The sequence below is a fragment of the Oxyura jamaicensis genome, chromosome 23 (genome assembly GCF_011077185.1).
Source record: "Oxyura jamaicensis isolate SHBP4307 breed ruddy duck chromosome 23, BPBGC_Ojam_1.0, whole genome shotgun sequence".
In the NCBI taxonomy this organism is placed as follows: Eukaryota; Metazoa; Chordata; class Aves; order Anseriformes; family Anatidae; genus Oxyura; species Oxyura jamaicensis.
This window is the reverse complement of record NC_048915.1, coordinates 4661531-4682584: the sequence shown is the minus strand read 5'-3', so window position 1 is coordinate 4682584 and position 21054 is coordinate 4661531. Positions and strand designations below refer to the sequence as shown.

The 21054-nt window shown below is 43.4% G+C and overlaps 1 protein-coding gene across 1 annotated transcript; it reads left to right on the top strand.

Moving 5' to 3' along the window:
• Nucleotides 1-2892: 2892 nt before the first annotated feature.
• Nucleotides 2893-18625, top strand: LOC118177694 (protein argonaute-4). The gene is made up of 18 exons (XM_035345675.1): nucleotides 2893-2974; nucleotides 5912-6077; nucleotides 6819-6939; nucleotides 8007-8188; nucleotides 8583-8719; nucleotides 8810-8944; nucleotides 9123-9210; nucleotides 9632-9779; nucleotides 9859-9978; nucleotides 10201-10329; nucleotides 10492-10625; nucleotides 11407-11591; nucleotides 11931-12090; nucleotides 12697-13012; nucleotides 13249-13383; nucleotides 14174-14275; nucleotides 14500-14699; nucleotides 14806-18625. Exons 1-18 carry the CDS (start codon nucleotides 2956-2958, stop codon nucleotides 14912-14914), a joined length of 2586 nt encoding a protein of 861 aa, XP_035201566.1. The 5' UTR covers nucleotides 2893-2955; the 3' UTR covers nucleotides 14915-18625.
• Nucleotides 18626-21054: the final 2429 nt, after the last annotated feature.

Genomic DNA, 21054 nt, shown 5'->3' with positions numbered 1-21054 from the left:
ATATGATTAAGATACTATCAGGCTACGAGGTAGACGAGTCAGAGAAAAACAGGAAAAATAAGGCCTGACTTAAGTAACAAAGCTACCTGCTTAAACAAAACAACAACAAAATAAATCTGTGAATAAACAAAACCTTGGATTTTTTTAGAATGTTGTGCAGATGTCAACAAAAATACTTGGCTAGTGTTTAAGGCAGTCTGTCCCTTTCCTGCAAAACACTCTATTTCTGAAAAACACTGTGTTCTTCGCTAAAGAAGCCCTAGCTGGGCAGCCCTTTGCTTCCTGATGCTGTTTTGTAACTGGTAGCTGACAATGCAAATTAAGGGTGGTCACATTACACAGTGAATTCCTAGAATGTGAGGATCTTTCTAGGTAGGCTGTCAGTAAAAAATATTATTGAGGAGTTCATTGTACTTACTCAAGACAGTAATCCCGTTGTTCTGTTACGGTTTTGAGATCTTGTAAGAAAAAGATTGCACAGGGAAAGTGCTGTGCCATAGAATTTGGATTTTAGCACCTGGATGCACAAAGCTGTTATCGCTAGCTTTTAGAGAGTTTTAATTTAATGTAAAAGAGGTGAAACACTTGGATCCGAAAAGGGGTTTTTAGCTGCTCATACTGCAATATGCTCCACAGGTCCATGGAAATAGTACATGCTTAGATAAAACGCGCTGGTATTTCATACTATTATTTATTCACAATATAAAGCAGGTAACTGGATTTGTAGCTTAAATAATAGTAATAATAATAATAAATAGCTACCTGCTATGTTAGGTCACCTCTGATTCCTCTGATTCAGAGTTCTGTTGCTCACACCTGGTGCAGAAAGGCAGCCGTACAGAATTGATAACTCTTGGTGAACATCTGTCATTAAGGAGACTCTAAACTAAAAAGTGATCTGTTTTTTTAAAGCACTGGATAAGGTACCATTTTATAAGATTCATATTTTTGAAAGGCAGTTTGGGAGTCTATTTTTTACTAAATAATATATTCCTTCCACGCCTTCTAAAGGGAGATATTTAGAAACGTCTTCAGAACTAAAGCTATCGGAACTTTTTCTGTCATAACCAGATTCGGCCTCACCACTGGAAACACGTAGGTGTTTTCAGTATAAGGGTGGAATAACACTGAAATAAGGTTCTGGCTACTTTGCAGTCAGGATGCCTCAGCATGTTTGTAATATTTATCAGGTTAATTGTTTTTTTGAATTTATAATGCATTAAGTATACTCTTGAGTAGCCCTACTCAGTATCTCGCAGGACCAAGCCTTAGTATTGTGGATTTATTGAGGCAGAGATTTTGTCTTCATCTTTTTTTAAGTACTATTTGTATTTAGATATGCTGAATAATAGCATGGAAACATTGCCAGACATCATGGTAGTTTTGTGACTGGTCTTGTAATACTGGTGTTTCCCGTAAGTATTTATTAAGTAAGGCACTTTTACGAGAATATCAGACTTCATTTTATTTTAAAAATAGTTTTTTTAATGCTTCAGCTTGTAGGAAAGGTCTTGGAAAATACCAACCCTGCAGGTTCAAAAAAAAGCAAATATGACGGACTTGGCATTTATTATTTATTGAATGTTTTGACTTCTGACCTTCTTGTGAGCCAGCTGAGAATTGAGAGAGGAGCGGGATGCGTGCCGGAGCAGCTCACCACGAGGACAAGCTGAAGCGAGGCGGCCAGGCCACGGTGAGGTACGGGGTCGTCCTGGCGTGCACCCCGGGAGCCTGACACCCCAAATCCCGGTGGCACCATCCTGTTCCCTACTGCTGCTGCCTTCCAGGCACCCTGAGTGATATCCCAGCTCTGTTCCCGATCCCCACACCAAGTGTGAGGTGCCGGGTGGCCGTCAGTCCTAACGAAGCCATGGTGAGGGAGCTGCACTCAGCAGTGGGGCTTTCCTCCCTCACAGCATCCCTCAGATCCCGGCTCCAGCTCTGAGGCGTTTGGGTTTCCAGATGCACACGGGGTCTTGACAGCAGTTGTTTTTGGGGATGTAACAGGTTGTTTTGGCACCATCTTACGTTTCCAGAAGCTCACGGGGGCTGACAGGAGCTGTTTTTTGGGGTGTGACCGGTTGATTTGGCACCGCCCTATGTTTCCAGCGGATCATGGGGGCTGACAGCGGCTGGTTTTGGGGGCTGACAGTGGTTGTTTTTGGGGTGTCACGGGTTGGTTTGGCTCTGTCATATTTCCAGCAGCTCACCGGGGCTGACAGCGGCTGCTTTTGGGGGTGTCACGGGTTGCTTTGGCACCTCCTTATGTTTCCAGCAGCTCACGGGGGCTGCTGTCAGCGGCTGTTTTGGGGTCATCACAGCTCGCTTTAACACCGACCGTCCCGCGGGGAGGGGGGTTGAGGCTCAGAGGTGCCCCCACCTCCCCTCTCCAGCCGGCGGGGCCGCGCACGGGGCCGCGCACCGCCCCGCCGCCTCCACCTGTTGCCGGGCCGGCGGCGAAAGGGTGCGAGGCGGTGTGCGCGCCCCCGCCGGCAGGGGGCGGTGCGCGTGCGCGAGCCGGCGGCGCCGGGCAGCGTGGAGGGGCCTCTCCTTCCTCCCCCCCCCCCCTTCCTCCTCCTCCTCCTCCTCACCCGGTGCTGGCGGCAGCGGGGGCGCGCTCGGGCTCGGGCTCGGCGCCCACGATCCCCCCGCTGAGCCGCCGCCACCGCTCGGGGAAGCGGAGCGCTGCCCGCCGCGCCCCTTCCTCCTCCTCCTCCTCCTCCTCCTCCTCCTCCTCCTCCCCCTCCTCCCCCTCTTCCCCCTCCTCCCCCTCGTCCGGCCCCGCCGCTGCTGCTCCCCCCCGCCCCGGTTCCCCGCCGGGCCCCCCCCCCCGGAGCCAATATTCCCGAGATCAAGCGTTACGCCGCGGCGGCGGGGCCCGGGGCCGGAGGAGGCGGCGGCGGTGGCAGCGGCGGTGCCGGGGGGGACCGCAGCGAGGCCGCCGCCACCGCCGCCATGGAAGCGTTGGGACCCGGTGAGAGCCGTGGGGTTGGGGGGGCGGGGGCGGGCAGGGCCCGGAGGCACCGGGGGGAGGAAGAGGAGGAGGAGGAGGAGGAGGAAGGCCTCGGGCCCGGCCGGGCGGCACCAGCTGAGGCCTGGGGCGGGCAGCGCCTCCCGCCGGGGCCCGCTGAGCCCGCGGCGAGGCCTCCGGGGGCGGCCGTGAGGGGCCGGGGGCGGCCCGCGAGGAGGGGCTCGGCCGCCCCGGCCGGCTTCGGAGCCCCCAGCGGCACCGGCTGCCGGCTCCCGGGGAAGTTTTTTTTGGGGGGCTGCCCGGTGGCGAGACCTCCGAGGGTGACAGGACGGGGCCCCGGGGTGGACAGGCCCCGGCTGTCAGTGGGGTAGGGGCTGCATGAAGGGGGGTCGCAGGGTTTGGGGAGTGTCACAGGGCTTGGGGGGGATGTCACAAGGCTTTGGGGGTACGGGGACACTCTCACTACACCCAAATCCCTTAAGCCCTACGGTCCGATTTTTGACATTTGGCTACTAAAGAGTCTTAAGGTGATGCCTTCTGAAAGCGTGCACGTTGGCTGTTATTTTTTTTAACAAAGTTTGGCTAAATATTGGGATTATTTCGTGCGTGGTGTTTTCTTACTGGTATCTCATTCCTTAATTATTCTTCTGTGAAATGACTGCAAGACACGTTTCTCAACCCAAGTGGTCTGTGCATGTTGTTGATAAAGATCTTGATCAAGCTGTTGGTATAATTGAAGTGCTGTTAATTTTAGTAGAATAGGAAATGCTTATTGACAGAAAGGTGTGATTCCAGAAGAATCCAGATTCTAAAGCAGTTAGTGGAGGGCTTGTTTTGATTCCGCTGTGTAGATATATGATGTAGCCTGTCCTCTCTAACTCCCAACTTCAGCAGCAGATCCTCTTTTGGGTCTGTAAAAGTACTTCCTGTCTGAAGTAACTCAGCTGGCGGTTCAGAGAACCTAAATGATGGAAGAAATTAAGAGAAACAGTGAGTATAATCCTAGTCAGGCTGACCAGGCAAAAATCCTGATAAAATTGCTGTGACTTGAAGCCTGGCTTCAAAGGGGGAAGCAGCTTTTAACTTATTCTCTAGAATCCTTTGAGAAATAACTTTAGAAAGGTGAAAATGTAAGTGCTGTCTCCTTACATCAAAGCTGACCTGGGTCAGCATTGCCCTGCCTGCCTACAAAAGTTGTCAATAGCGAGGCAGGAAAATGGGTAAATATAGTTGTCATTTAATCTCTTGTGGGAGGTCAGTGCTTGCACTTACTTCAGGCTAATTAGCACAGGATTAATGGATCATCTCTTTCGTATCCAAATAAGCACAGCAAACTTTGATTGCCCTTGATGATTCACGCTTGTCAAGATAGCTGTAGCTTTTTTTAAGTACTAACTGTACCCTACAACCGGTTTAACTGCGGCGTTGGGAGCTCCTGGACTGATCGCGATTACTCATGCGGGTGCAGAGCCAGCGATGTGTCGTGTGGGATGTCTGTGGCCCAAGCAGCCACGGTGCTGCTGCAGCTTGACGTGTCAAGTGGGCTACGGCTGCTTACGTGCTCTAAGTATTACTTCTGCTTAAACGTTCGAGGGTTAGTACCCTCAAATCGGTAGTCTGAATGTAGTAGCCATTAGGTGGCTTGGAAGGCTCCTTTGATTCGGTCTTGGGCTTAGTTTAGGATTGTGTTAGGATTATTGCTGCACGCTGAAGTGTGCCCAAATATGAGCTTCATCCTCCAGTTTATACTTTTTTTTTTTTGTATAAACTTTTGAGCCTTTGATACCATCAGGTTGACACAGTCTTACAATACTGAATTTGCCCCAAGTTTTATTATTACTTTATTATTACATCCCTGTATTGTAAAACTTGTTTCCCCTCTTGTTTGCTGCTCTAGAACAGAGGAAAGAAACATTGAATGCACTAAGCATTGGCAGATACAGATGAAACCCACGGAAATTTACTAATTCCATTTGCATTACATGCAGTTTCAACTGAGGCTGTGACAAATTTAACAACAACAACAACAAAGATCTTGTTAACGTGGTATCTCAGATCTTAACACTTTGAGGAATCAAACTGAAGACTTAACTAGTGACTAGCTTGCATGTGAATACTTAGTTAAGCCTCACCGAATTTCCTCCTTGGAACTTTTTCTGAAGCTATTACTTCTGTCCAAATAAATTACCTTCTCCACACCTGTAAGGAGTCTGTACCTGTCTTTATGCTTGTTCCCTTACTCTTCGTTTTAGAAGAAAGCCCAAACCATTTGTCATTCCCTTCTTTGTGCTGGAACTTGAAATTGGCTGGAGTCATGCTCCAGGGGATCAGTATCCCACTGTTAACGAAAGCGATGTGGTCATGATGTAAAGGAAACGACAAAACTGCTTTAGTCTGGATCCAATATGGCAATATGTTTTAAGTTTAGTTCAGAATAAAAATTCCCCATTTCTAGGTTACACCAATTTGCAGGCAGAAGTTGCGTTATTTCCTGAGTATGCCAAGAGTGGCAATCGTTAACATCTGAACTTCAAGCCAGTAATGGAAAGGTGTGGCTCAGGTGGCCATCGGCTTGTTCTAGAAATGGAGGTAGGAATGCATTTATGTTTTACATTATATAAAGATGCATAGTATGTAAATGTTTGTAGTCCATCTCAGGGCTCAGTCGAGTTCATAAGCCATAGTTATGAAAAATGTCTCTAAAATTCAGAGAAGGGCTTGTGGCATTAACCTCTATGTGCTGTAGGGAGCACGTTTTCCACCTGGAGGTTCAGAGCTGCTGGAAGGCTGTGAGCCGCTGGGAGCTCCATCTGCAACCCCAGGAAGCTACTGAAGATTTCTTTCTGCCCTGCCAGGAACACTTTCCAGCTAAATACACCTGAAAGGATGCTGCACTGAATGCTAAGTAATTTTTCTTATATATTTCTTTGATTCCCGTAGGGCCTCCGGCGAGCCTTTTCCAGCCACCCCGTCGCCCAGGCCTGGGAACTGTTGGGAAGCCCATCCGCCTCCTGGCCAACCACTTCCAGGTTCAGATCCCTAAGATTGACGTTTATCACTATGATGTAGATATCAAACCAGAAAAACGGCCCCGAAGAGTGAACAGGTATGAGTTGTTTAAGAGTAGTAATACTTTAAAATACATATTTTTTTTAAAGTGTTTTTGGTTCAGTTTAGGAGGACTGTACGTCCTAAACGTTCATCAGCTACAGAACAGCTTGTGTTTGTATCGTGGTTAGCAGTTGTCCTATTGTTCAGCGAGCTGTAATACAATATTCTCTTTCTTTTTATTATGATATTTTGCAAGTGGGTAGTAATATAGAAGGCTTTAGGAAAAGCACTCAGCCTTGAACTACAGCAGTTTTTATTTTCTAGTCTGCAAGTGAACGTGCTTGATAACTGTTCCAGCCTATTATACAAAGATGTCTGTTAGTAGCTGAGGGGAAGGGATTCTGTTTGCAGTGTTTTAGGTGTTCAGATGTAGATGTTCTGTCAGTAGAATCAAGCTACAGAGCACCCCAGCTCATCACAAGGTAGATGCTTTTAATTGCTCCTGTATTTGAACAGTTATTCGGATTCCACTGGCCATATTGAGTGTGTTTCTGCTGACAGTAATGAGAGTTTGGACACCTACCTTGCATGTAGACACCTTTATGCTGAAATTTAAGTGTCTTAACCTGGAGGTGACTGTTCTTGGTTTCTGCTGATGACTTGTGTATGTTCTAGTGTGCTGTTGTTTCTCCTACCCTGCTCTGTTAAGAAAATACAAAAAAAGATATTTCAAACTGCCTAAGATCATTGCTGGGTTTTCCTGTTCTCCAACATAACTTGATGCCTCCCTCTGTAGAGAGGTGGTGGATACCATGGTGAGGCACTTCAAGATGCAAATCTTTGGTGATCGGCAGCCTGGCTACGATGGGAAGCGGAACATGTACACTGCACACCCCTTACCGATCGGCCGCGACAGAGTAAGTGCTACTATAAGCAGCTCTAAGTTTCCGTGGAAAACTATTACAGTGTCATTTGAAAAGTATTTTTATTGACAAAACCCCAAGATATTATCACATGTATTAGTATAGTCATGGAAATTCCAGGCAGTGTCTGTAATTTAGGTGCTTTTAGGTGCCTTACTGAGGTTTATCATCTTTGGGTTTCTAATGGCCATCTCTTCACTTGGTGAACTTGTCAGTGATGCTCTGAATAATGTATTGTGCGCTTTCAGCTGCAAATAGATTTATTTTTTGCCCTGATGCAAATTTCCATTTTCTCTGTTCTAACCCTAGTTCTCTTGTTAAACGATACAGTAGTTGTTAGATGACAAATAGCTGTTTTGGTTTGGCTGCACTCTTGAACTATGTCCTCCTGTTCATAAGAACTGTGCTACAAGGACTGTGAACAACTAAATCAGCTGCACTGGCCCTTAGTGTGCCGCGCCATGCTCACAACACCCAGGCTCTGACAGATTGAGATCTGTATTAACCAGTCCTGATGTCAAACTTAAATAACTCCCATCTACTCTTCTCCCTAGGGGTCTGGTTATTGCTGATACAGTGCCATGAGGAATACATGAGTTTCCATTTACCCTTTTGGCTGGGTGTGTGAGAATAATTTCAAGTTCTGTGCTAGAACTCTGAGATTTGTGTATCCCAGTGATTCTTCTTTTTGACCAGAAATTGTTTTTTCTTGCCTCCCTGTTAGGGACACAAGACATCTTGCTATTAACTGGTTGCCACTTTAAATAAATAAATAAAGATAAAAAATGTTCATAGTTTCGATGTCACCATACTCACCATACTCATTATCACGTACAATCTACACTTTAAGATACCTCAGTGCTGTTACTGCGGTTTCTTCAGATGAATGAATTACAAGCTTTCCAAATTTGAAGGAAACTGATTGTAATAGTCTAAGCAAACTACACAAACCAATCAGCAAAAATAAAGAATCAAAGGATACGTAAGAGAAAAAAGTAATCTTGCATAATCGTGGTAGTCTGCAGTCCTTAACAAAAGTTTTTGCTTAATTTTATGTGAAGGTGGATATGGAGGTGACGCTTCCAGGGGAGGGGAAGGACCAGACTTTTAAAGTATCCATTCAGTGGGTATCAGTCGTTAGCCTTCAGTTGCTGCTGGAAGCTCTGGCAGGGCACTTGAATGAAGTTCCTGAAGATTCTGTACAGGCACTCGATGTAATCACACGGCACCTTCCCTCCATGAGGTAAGTACTTCCAGTGTCTTCCTAACTGGCTCAATCTTGCATCTGTCTTACGTTTGTATTATTTACTACTTGCTGCTGTTCTACTGCTATTACACCTTCCTACTGCAGAGGAGTTGAGGGATGCTGTTGTGTAATTCAATGCCTGCATTACAAATTTGCACTAGAGTAGGGAAATTTGATCTCAGCTCGGGACTTGTACCTGCTGGTCATGTTTCCAACTGGAATTTGCTGTAGCCTTTCCAACTGCTCTGCTGGTAAAGGTTTTGTATGCTTGCAATGAGCTTGTTCTAACAGTCACAGCGTACTATAGAAGTGCATTTTAAACATACGACTTTAAAAAGTCCATCAGAAAGCAGTGATCAGATTTATCAATTTTCTTATGTTTTTTTTTCAGGTATACTCCTGTGGGTCGCTCCTTTTTCTCCCCCCCTGAAGGCTATTACCACCCTCTGGGTGGTGGCAGGGAGGTCTGGTTTGGTTTCCACCAGTCCGTCAGGCCTGCCATGTGGAACATGATGCTCAACATTGATGGTATGTAGGAAATTCTGTCTCACTAATGTAACAGAGTCTTCGCTGCTTCTAAATTAAATGTTCTATTTTTTTTTTTTTTTTTATTCTTAGTGTCAGCAACTGCTTTCTATCGTGCCCAGCCTATCATTGAGTTCATGTGTGAGGTCTTGGACATTCAGAACATCAATGAACAAACCAAGCCTCTTACGGACTCCCAGCGTGTCAAGTTTACCAAAGAAATCAGAGGTAAAGGCTTGTTCTAAAGCATCGCTGCATCAGAAATCTGTAAACTTGTCAATACGACGTTGTAATGAAAATTCGCAAGGCAATTGGGAAGTTGGTCTTTTCCTTTTTACTGTTTTCTTCCTCAAAGGTGACTCCTATATCTGATTTTATTTAGGTGACTTTTATTTGGGGTTTTCAGGTCTAAAAGTAGAGGTTACTCACTGCGGCCAGATGAAGAGAAAATACCGAGTTTGCAATGTTACTCGGCGACCAGCCAGTCATCAGACGTATGTATACGAGCGCTTGTTGACAATTTTTAAGATCTTGGACCTTTTAAGTAAAGTATTTTTGTTAGAAAAGTCGATTCCAGAGGTGAAGCAGCTATGTGGCTTTGAAAGAATGTTCACTCTTAGTGGACCAGAGGAATAATGTGGGTTTTGACAATTGCTTTATTTACTTCAACACAACAAAATTGAAGCTATATCCTGACTTCTTAATATGGTTACTGAAGGTGGTAATTGTTAAAACAGCTTTGATGTATTCAGGATATTGTCTATAAAATCTTTTTACAAACAAGAAATCCAGTAGCTGAGGAAAACAAATGTTTTAAGCGTTTCTACTCTGGAATAGATTTTCCACATTGCTTTTTCCTTTTCTATATAAAAAATAAAAATAAAAAAGCTTAACCAGAACAAATGTCCTTTATAGGTTTCCTCTGCAGCTGGAAAATGGGCAGGCTATGGAGTGTACAGTAGCTCAATATTTTAAGCAGAAGTACAGTCTGCAGCTAAAATATCCTCATCTTCCCTGTCTCCAAGTAGGACAGGAACAGAAACACACATACTTGCCACTCGAGGTAAGAATCTAACTTTCTCTTGCCTTGTGGTATATCCTTTGTTAAATGGTGTCATGCCACTTCTCACTGTTCTGTGTAGGTGTGTAACATAGTGGCAGGCCAGAGATGTATCAAGAAGCTAACGGACAATCAGACATCGACTATGATAAAAGCAACTGCAAGATCTGCACCAGACCGACAGGAAGAAATCAGCAGACTAGTGAGCATTTTTCTCAGCTAAACAACCTGCATTTGTCACTTAATACGGCTCTTTCAGAAGAGCGTATGTCATGATAACCAGAATAACCCAAAATTGTGAAAGCTCAAAAATCTGACTTCTTTAAAACGAATCCTTTGAAACAGGAAACCCCGTTAATTGCAAGGAGCACAGAGTCAACCAAAGCATTAGGTGTAGTTACATACAATATTTTCTTATCACCAGGTAAAAAGTAACAGCATGGTTGGTGGACCTGATCCATACCTGAAGGAGTTTGGTATTGTTGTCCATAACGAAATGACAGAGTTGACAGGCAGAGTTTTGCCAGCACCAATGCTGCAGTATGGAGGCAGGGTGAGTTTTCTGTGTCTGGTAATAATATCTTGTTCTGGGGTTATTTAAATTCCTGGTGTTCTGTATATCTTCTCACACAGCATGCTTTTGTTTGAGCACTGGTTGGCTGTAGTCAAAACCAGGCAGCATTTTATTTTTAATTTGCCTTTGTTTTTGACCCAGAACAAGACTGTGGCCACACCAAACCAAGGCGTGTGGGACATGAGAGGGAAACAGTTCTATGCTGGCATTGAGATTAAAGTTTGGGCTGTCGCCTGTTTTGCTCCTCAAAAACAATGCAGGGAAGACTTACTAAAGTAAGTATTTTTAATATTTATTAATAGTACCCATTTTCTTCTTATCTCTGAATGGTGGCATGCAGCATAAGCTGACTAATGCATCTAATAGTAAAAAGAGGAAACCGCAGTTCCGTGACTTAAATATTTGCACCTTGGGAGGAGACTACAACAAAGTTAATAGCCTAACTGGCTGGCTAGGAAAAGTATCAATTCCCTTACCACTGAGGCTGTGTTTCCTACTGTGGAGGCTGCAATCAGCTTGAATTCTGCTGTTTTTTACAAATAATTGATGGTCTTTTATTCCAAAACCTAAACTTTTATTTTTTTTAACCTTTACTGCCTCCCAGACAACATACACCACTCCCTCTTTCCATCCACCACCTTCCTTCAGATTACTTTGCAGAGTCCTAAATATCAGGTGCTGTTTGAACCACTGACACGTGCAGCAAAAATTGTGGTGGCAGTAAAATTCAGATAAGTTCACTGGATGATAGAAATTTAGCAGCACATCAGAGTTAGTCTGGGAATCTGCCTCAAAATATTCAGCTTAAATGTATGTTTGTTTTCCCAAAGCTTCTGCAATTACAGGAACAGAGGCTTATGAAACTTTTCCTCATACAAGATTAAAATCATATTAGTGAATTTCTTACCGTGGTAGGATAGCTTAACGGAACAGTGTAGCGTCAAGTTGGTAGGGTTGTGAAATAGCTGAAACAGCTTAGATCTTGTTGATAGAATTAACAGGAAAGTGAAACACAGTGAGAAGGTGAGGTTGTTTCCATTTATGTTTCATTTACAGGAGTTTCACTGACCAGCTGCGGAAGATCTCCAAGGATGCAGGGATGCCGATCCAAGGCCAGCCCTGTTTCTGCAAATACGCCCAGGGTGCAGACAGCGTGGAGCCCATGTTTAAACACTTAAAACTGACTTACGTTGGTCTGCAGCTGATCGTGGTGATTCTACCTGGAAAGACACCCGTGTATGGTATGGAGAAAAGGCTATAAAATGTTAAGTAGTTTTACAGCAAGCGGGCATCTTACTATGCTCTTCATTGGTAGAAAGGAAACAGGGTAGGTAGTGTCTTCAGTTTAAGAGGTGGTTTGGGTTATTTTTGTTGCTTTTTTGTCGCCTTTTTTACATTTTTTTTAGTTTGGTTTTCAGGTCTCATTGGAGAACTTGTGCATCCCAAAGAGCAGGCTGAGCCTTTGTCAGTGAACCTTTAAGGATTTGAATTAGCATAGCATTTGAGAAAAATAAGAGAAAGCAGATGGAATTACTGACTGTTCAGGTAATCGGAACCACTGTCTTATTTTTCTGTCACAGCTGAAGTAAAGCGGGTTGGTGACACGCTTCTTGGCATGGCCACTCAGTGTGTTCAGGTAAAGAATGTGGTGAAAACATCCCCGCAAACACTGTCCAACCTGTGTCTGAAGATAAATGCAAAGCTTGGAGGAATCAACAATGTGCTTGTACCTCATCAAAGGTAAGGTTAAATCTAAAGCTTCTCCTTGAAGTCTGGATTGTCAAGCAAAATGATGTTATTTTGTTTTGCTAGTTAAAATTGTACTTTTCATAATATTATGTTAGAAATACCCACAGACTAAAGTGGACAGAGGAGGGTGCTTCTGTGTTAAGAATCTGCCTTGTAAGACCTGTGCTAAGGAATCTCTTTAGTGTTAGAGGAGTCCAGCAGTGTGTGTAAGAAAATAAGCTCATAAAGGTGTTTTTTTTCTATGTCTTGTCTCTTTTGGTCCTTTTCCTACTTTTGGGTTCAGTCTGTCCACCTTTTTCTTTTGCCATCTCCTTAAGCATACTGTATTTCCTTCCACTCTGAAAGAAAAGGAGTGGGACTGAGTGACTTGTGATAAATGCTTGTAAGTTTGTCTACCTTTGGTTCTTTTCTGCTTTCTGTTCTGTCTGGACTGTAAGAGCTTGAGGTAGAGATCTTTTTAAAGATTCAGGCATGGTTTTAGGGCTCTTGAATGGTTTGAATATACTTTCCTTAGCTGTCTTCTTTTTTTCTCCTACCCTCCTTCCTCATCCCACTTCTATGCGTTATTATTTAATACACCTTAATCTTATCAAACAGGCCCTCGGTGTTCCAGCAGCCAGTGATCTTCTTAGGAGCAGATGTCACCCACCCTCCTGCTGGGGATGGAAAGAAGCCTTCTATTGCTGCTGTGGTAGGCAGCATGGACGGCCACCCCAGCCGTTACTGTGCTACCGTGCGTGTGCAGACCTCCCGTCAGGAGACCTCGCAGGAATTGCTGTACAGTCAGGAGGTGATACAGGACCTGACTAACATGGTGCGAGAACTGTTGATCCAGTTTTACAAATCCACTCGGTTCAAGCCCACAAGGATCATTTACTACAGAGGGGGAGTATCAGAAGGGCAGATGAAACAGGTACCGTCTAATGATCTCTTGTTGCTTATGAAAAGGGATTGGCACTTATTTTCAATTAAATATGGATTGCATTTGTTCAAGGGGACAATTTGCAGTCTCATTGAGTTTTTCTGGGCAGACTCAAGGTACAGTTATCCTGTCTGATTGTGCTCCTTATGAAGTGACACTTATACCTGGAAAGAATAATACTGTATGCACTGAGTTCTGCACCTAATAATTAAATCCTCTACTTCTAGGTAGCATGGCCAGAGCTCATAGCAATCCGGAAGGCCTGTATTAGTTTGGAAGAAGACTACAGACCAGGAATAACCTATATTGTTGTGCAGAAAAGGCATCACACCAGACTATTCTGTGCTGACAAAACTGAAAGGGCAAGTAATGTCGGGTATTTAAGCAAGAAGCCAATGGCGATGGGAATGTAGCTGGTTTGGGTAACTGGGGTGGAATCCATTTTACCCATTGGAACTGAACTAATCTATACAAACAGTAGGAGTTCTGTGATGGAACAGGCTCTCTGTAAGACCAAAATAGCCAGTTCCTCCCCTTTTTTTATTGCTCTACATCAGGCAGTCGGATGGAACAGCTTGTTCCCAGCCCCTTTTGGAATGAGCATACTCTGTATCCCTGGATTTGTGTATCTGGAGCTGTAACCTCATTTTTTTTTTTATAGTCGGAGATTCTCAACACACGCTAGTTGTTCAGTTAGTTGCCTGTTCTGTTCATAGGCATCAAAAATATTTGCCTATGTCACAAATCCACAGGCCAACTAAGGAACCTGGTTTAGGATAGTTCTCGATCACAGGTTTGCTAGAAATAAACATCTCGGGTGTGATTGCAAACAAGGGTGTGAAATCTATTTCAGAAAGTCTGCATTTTTTCCATATTCTGAATTACTTATATAGGCTTTATTCTACTCTGCAATTTTAATGGTGCTGGCAGGAACTTTATTTTTCTCTGATTATGCGCCAACTAGATTTGGTGAAGTTTCTAACCATGAACTTGCAGAGAACACTTTCATTCCTCCTATGTAAATTACCTTTTTTTCACGTTTTTGAGCAGTAAATTCTGAAGCAACCTTAAGTAGAGCCTATCTGAGGAGGTATTTTTGGGTCACTTCTAAAGAAAAACAAACACAGGCTAATAATAAACTTTCCACATCAGGTGGGTAAGAGTGGCAACGTACCGGCAGGCACTACTGTGGACAGCACGATCACGCATCCTTCTGAATTTGACTTTTACCTCTGTAGCCACGCAGGAATTCAGGTAACGTTTCAGCTCTGCTGTGCTCAGGCTGTGGGACTAAATCCTTATTGTTGTCCCGATGAGTAATGTTGATTCTATTTATGGTTTGGCAGACTTAGTTAGTTGCATAAGTTCAGTGCCTGTTTGGCACTAACTCTTCAGCATACTGATAGAAGGTACAGCCTTCAGTACCACCTCTGTTTTTGTTGATGCTGTCCAGCTGAATGCTCCTCTGTTCTCCGCAGGGAACCAGCCGGCCCTCCCACTATCAGGTCTTGTGGGATGACAACTGTTTCACTGCAGACGAGCTACAGCTGCTGACCTACCAGCTGTGTCACACGTATGTCCGGTGTACACGATCAGTCTCTATCCCAGCTCCTGCATACTATGCCAGGCTGGTAGCGTTTAGGGCCAGATACCATCTTGTGGACAAGGATCACGACAGGTAAGGAACTGTACCTCGCTGTCTTGGTAGCCAGATAATGAACTGGAGTTCTGGGCTTGTTGGCCCAATTGTTCACGGCTCTCTCTGTGTGTCTGCCTTTTTACAGCGCTGAAGGCAGCCACGTGTCAGGACAGAGCAATGGCCGTGATCCTCAGGCTCTGGCGAAGGCAGTGCAGATCCACCATGATACTCAACATACAATGTATTTTGCTTGAGAGCATCTGGGAAGATGTGGCAAAACCAACAACTCGTGCAGTCCTGAAATGTTGTCAATGCCTACTGCTATAGCTAGGGCCCGGTTTATTTCAGACTGCCCACTACCAGCAGCTCTGGACAGTCGCACTGAATCTGTACTTCACAGCAATGTCTGATGCACCGACACAATTGAGCCATTCGTTTCATTCTTTTGTGTAATAGGAATTCATAGACTGTCTTTTCTGATGCATTGGACTGAATTTTTACCTCAAAGCGCAAAAGGCCGATCATCCTGAAATTTTTAAAGGACTTGGCATGAAAGGTTTCTATTGAATATTTTGCTAGCTACGGTTTTTAAGTTACCTTCTCATCCCATTAGTTTATCATGACGACTGATCCCCCGTCTTCATGCACTGCTTAGTGAGTATGCATATTATGGCGAAATGTTTTACTCCAGTTAAATGTAATTGTTCTATTGTGTGGGGCCATAGATTTTTTAATGGAGATTTTAGACTTCACTACTGTAAATGCCTTTTGACAAACATAACTTTCACAGGTATTGCAGTTTTTTGTCGGTTTTACTAATTATCTTTTTAATCTCTGCAGACTTGGGCTGCAAAGCAATTGCACTATACGGCGAGTTCAAATATAGGTGGTTCTTGTTCTGTGAATGTGTAACATAACCAGATAGTGATGCCTGTCAGTAGGTTTTAATTATAATGGTTACAAATAATACTGCCATGGTATCATAAGAAATACTGAACCATCATTTTCCCCCTCTAAAAATGATTTAAAAAATACAAAAAAAATACAAAAAAAAAATAGCTTTTAGGTATTTTGCAAACTTTTACAAAAGTGCCCACTTTATGCTGCTGTGTGGTTTGATAAATCTAAGTGATTTTAAAACTTTTTTCTCATAGAAGGGTTAACTTTGGCAATAAATATTTGTTTTTTAAGCCCCCCTAACAGTGTAATTTTCTAGCTGAGGGTTGTGCATGAGTTTAACCAACATTCTCGTGTCGTTTTCTGAACACACAATTTGGCAGTTCTGAAACTAATTAGAAAAGACGCACTTCCATGCTTTTTTTAAGAATTATTTTTAACTGTTTTATATTCACTGTTGGTGTCCTGTCTACAACTTTTTTTATAAGCTTGGAAACTGGGTGTTACGTGTAGGAAAGGCTTGCCAATCTGTACAGTCTAAATGTATTGTGTGACAGGCAACCTGAGGACTTGAACCAGCATTTTAAACTTTTTCCCTGGGAATCTAGGTTGCACACACAACTGCATTCAACAGCATGTTTAACCAATGTAAGTCTAATATACTGATTCTGTCCCAGCCTATAGAAATCAAGGTTTTTTGATCTGCTTGGCTTTTTTCAGCTGCAATGTGTAATAAAGAAGAGGGGCTTGGTTTCACTCTCGGAATCCACAACCATGGTACATGAAGACTAGATTCCTCTTGGTGTTAACGTGAGTTAGCGCAGATTAAAAGCTTATTCCTAAACTGAGTAGAACTAACACCACTACTTTGATAACAGAAGCTTGCGAAGTCCAACGATTGCACTGTGGTCTCTGATACTCGTGTGGGGTTTGCTGCTAAGTTGTCTGCTGTTCCAAAGCTTAGGAACCAGCCCCCTCAAACTTTCAGCAATAGGAAATGCTGTTTCCTTCAGTCTTTAAGCTTGTAAATAAATTAAAGTTTACATTTCTAAATGCTGTTTTTTTTTCAGTTGTACCAGAGTACACTGAAGTTAGTCTTCAAACAGTTTTATAACCTTCTTTCAAATAGGATGTCTCATTAAATTAAATTTAAACTTTTTTCTTTTCTGTTCTAAATGGGACTGAAGCAAACTCTGCTCCTGGCATGTATAGTGGAGGAGTTTAGATTGATAAAAGATTCCTTTTATTTTTTTTATTTTTATTTTTAAAGAATACCTCACTTGTGTAATAAAATCAGGACATGTGGGTGGGAGACTGACCGCTGCTTCAGCTAGATGGCTGCTTTCTCAGTACTCGTTCAGGGAGAATACAAAACCCCCTTTTTAGAATGAACTCTGACTGACCCAACACACATGGAGAACTTTGGCACCTTGAAAAGAAACTGAGCACCCTTTTTTAAGTTATAGGATCAAAGATCACTGTTTGAGTTTGTGCACTAGGCAAGAATGTGACTGGTTTAATCCAGGGTGCATAACAAATACTTAGTTTTGTCACCAGTTAGTTAGTTGTCCAGTGCCAAGCACTCCTAGTTCAGATTGAGTGAAGTGAGAGCCTCTCTTTCGTTTGCCTGTGACTGGACTGAATATTTAACCTCAGACTGTGTGGATTGTTGGATCTCAGCTAGCCCCGGGAAGCGTGGCAAGAACCCTAACTCAATCCTGTGTTAGAACACCATTGTTTAAAAAATAATGATATAAAAAACCCACTGCTAAGGGTGCAGTGCTGTCACTTTGAGAGAAGAGCGTTTAAATTCAGGACTGTTGCTCGGTGGTAAGTGTAAGATCAAAGTTTTGGCAATAGTGTCCTCTGAGGGTCTGCGAGCTGAGTCTGGAGGTTGGGCTTGACGATCTGAATTAACCCCTTGGGACTGACTGAATCGTTATGCATGTGTCAATCAATGGGAAGATGTGCATTCTGTAGATGTAGTTCTTAGGGTGTTTTTGTTTTGTTCTTTTTTTTTTTTCTTTTTTATAAATAAAGCCTGTTGGCCACTGTTTAGCTATGTGGTGTGAAAGATTTTAAATGTAGCAAAGTTTAAAGAGTTGGGGAAGGGGGTGGTTGACACTTTAAAAAAATAAAAATAAAAAGGGGTGGGGGGGGAGGCGGGTGGGCAGAAACCCCATTTTCAAACCAGTTCTGCTTGCTTTGTGAACAGCTGAATTCTGAACAAGCTCTGGCAATCACTAGTTAGCCTGTCTCAAACATTTGAACAGCCTGGCTTATTTATTCTTGTTGTGAGTACCACAGTTTAGTGTAGTGCCTGTAGCTGCATCCAAAGGGCATAAGAGGTTGTGATATACAGGCAAACTTGCTTCATGCAGTACGTCTCTTGCTCCAGACACAAGTGTCAGAGTTATTTAACCTATATCAACAGCTTTGCTCTACCAATGGGTAAAGGCACATTTGTTCAGATACGGTGTTTAACGAAACCTACCCCCCAAACTACCTTTGTGGATGTGCTGTAGGATTTTTCTTGCTCAATAGCAAGGGAGTAACTCTGCTTTCATTTTAAGAAGGCAGGGTTTGGAGGGCATTGTATCAATACTGTTTCAACTACAAGGTTTTTTCCTTGTGCATTTGAGGAAAGATCTTGTAATATCACTTACAGATTTTCTTATTCCTTGCTATTGACGTTTTCATATTTCTATGTCTAGAGGCTGAAACTTCAATGTAAAATGTTTGCATTTGTTCATTTTGACCTACGATGTAACTTTTGTTTCTATATTGTTAGACTTGTAATGTTTAAAATTGTATTTTATTAAATTTGGACTGGATGTATGTCGATAGCAATACGAGGTACTCTTTCTAAACTGTTCTGGGTGGGTTAGCAGCCCCATGTTGCGATAAGATGCTGGTTGTGTACAATTTGCAATGTATTTTTTTTTAGCCTGCAGGGATATTTTGTGTTCATGTGTCCAAAAATAATAATAATAAAAAAGGCATTCTTGTGCCAAATGTTGTTTTTCCTTGTTGATGTCTAATAAATGCAATGTACAGAGTGAGCAACCCCTACTGTTGCCTGTAAACAAATGTCTTAAATAATTTAACGTTGAATTAAAACTTGTACGCATTGTGTAACCTGTGGAACTTGTTACCACAAGATACTTATTTCTGATGTGCGAGGATTTAGAAAGCGATAGAAATGTACGATGGGTAACAGCTCTAGTGACACTAAAAGGAGGATTTTAATTACCTGCTTTCACAGTCTGTGCTAAGCATAGAGATGTTCGGAATGGATGTATTTTTTTTAATGTTCGCAGAAATAACATAGCAACATCTAGACAAAATGCAGCGTCAACAGACTCTGTATCTACCCGGAGAAGTGATTCTACAGAAGAGAGTCCCAAATTAATAAACGAAAGAGCTGTTTGCTTATTCATCTTTTCTATTTCAGGTGAGGGTTTGTTGTTTCCTCAGAAAACTGTACTTGGCTAAAAATATTACAGTAAGGACAAAAAAAGCTTTTGGACGAGGACAAAACATGACAGCTATAAATGAACTGGGGACACATGATTGCTTAAAATAACCTTCATCTTCAGCAAATCGGTACATCCGCTTTCCTTTTTTTTTTCCATTTTTGCAGTGGAGGTTCGTTGGGTTTGGGAACTGAGATTGTTCGCCTGCAGGCAAGCCTAAGCTCAAAAGCAGAGGATAACTTTACCCTAGTGCCTTTCCAAAATGATTCAAAGGAAAGATCACTTGGATCAAATCCTAGGAAACCTAGGGCTGATGAAGTTTGGAGCTACAACATGCTTTTAAGTAAACATATGCTTTAACTTTGAAGGAAATATGTCACGGAAATACCTCACAGACTAGAGAAAGAATTAAAAAGCTGAGGAGACACTTGGTAGTAGAATCTGTGTGCTTACCCAGGGTGCAGGGCTCAGGGAGGCACCTCTGTGCCCAGAGAGGTTTAACTGACTGTAGAAATGTGGAAGGAAGAGGAAGCAGAGAGGGGCGATGACCTCGTTCCAGGGTTCATCAGGTCTTTCTTGACCACCGCCTCAGCTGGTCAGTAAGCTGCCTTAACTAGTGGTGGTTTGATTTATGCCATGCCTTGGTGTGAATTCTGCTCAGGTATTCTGTAAGTTGTGGCGTGAATCACGGTGTGCGAACTCTACCTTGTGTTTTCCACTGCAGGGTCACTGGATTCCCAGCTCGGCAGTCTGGGTTTGTAAATGCAAGGTTTGACAGATGGCTCCCGAATTGTAGCAGTAACTGGCTTCGTTTTGAATTTGGGTGCTTTTATTGAACTCCGCAGGAGCGTTGGCTGTACAGGCAAGGCAGATGGGTGAGTCAATGGCTGTGGCTATCCGGCGTTCTTGCAGGAAACGCCTGTCTGATGCAGGTAAGCAGCACCCTGCTGTGGGATGACACACGTTTCTCAGCAGCCGCTGCTGGTTGTGAACGCTAGGTGTTGCAGGCTTCCAGCCTCACGCTTTGCCATGCTCAGCCCCAGCGGCCAGCTGGGTTTCAGCACACAGACATGCGCAAAAAGCAACTGCCAGCTAAGTTCTGCTCCCATCACATGAATTGTGGCTGCGAGCAGCTCCTGTTCGTGACAGTAGGAGTTTCCCTTGCTTCGTCCTGCTAGTGAGAAGTGAAAACACTTCTTTTTAATACTTTGAATTTTTGTGGCTTTCTTCCATTACCTCATACAATTAAAACTAGGATTAAAAACCCGATCACATTTTGCATTATCTTGAAACAATGCTCCTGAAGTTTCATGCTTTATTAAAAAGTCATGCCATACAAACAGTGTTTTCACTCTTGTACACTATTTGGGGAGAGTAAGTCTAACATATATGGTGAAAAATGGGCTGCTCTTGTGTCTCTAATTTCACTTGTTCTTACGTAGAGCAGGACCAAGAAAGGGAGCTGTGAGTAGATCACTTGCTGGTGTGACCCCACCAATCCTGTTCAATTGCCAGCAAGGCTCGGACCAGAGCATCCTGTAAAATAAAAACTGCTAAGAAATGAACGCATGCCCCGGTTCTTTATTCTTCAATCCAGCAACAAGAAATGAGTCCTTAAAAAAGAAAAACCTCCCCTGCCAAAGGCATCTCGCCATAAACCCACAAGGACCTAATGACTGCCCTAGCACTGCAGGACCTCAACTACTAAGGAATTTATTTCTTAATTGTGTACTCTATTAGACGGCCTAAGGACAGTGCTGTGAAGCATCTGACAGCTGCGCTCCATTCCTGTGGAGCATGCTCGGCCTGTGGGTCCTGTGAAGTTCCTTGAGGTTGGAGGTTTCAGCCCCTGTCCACCTGTTTCATTTTCTGTTAACTTCTGTTCTGCAGAAGAGGGTGGCTGCAGAGGACAGCTGCGTAGCCCACTTTTGTCCTGGTTTAGGGATGAAGACTGTGGGCTCCTGCCCCCGGAGCTGAGCAGAGGCAGCTGATGTTTGTCATGATGCAATGAGACGAGATGA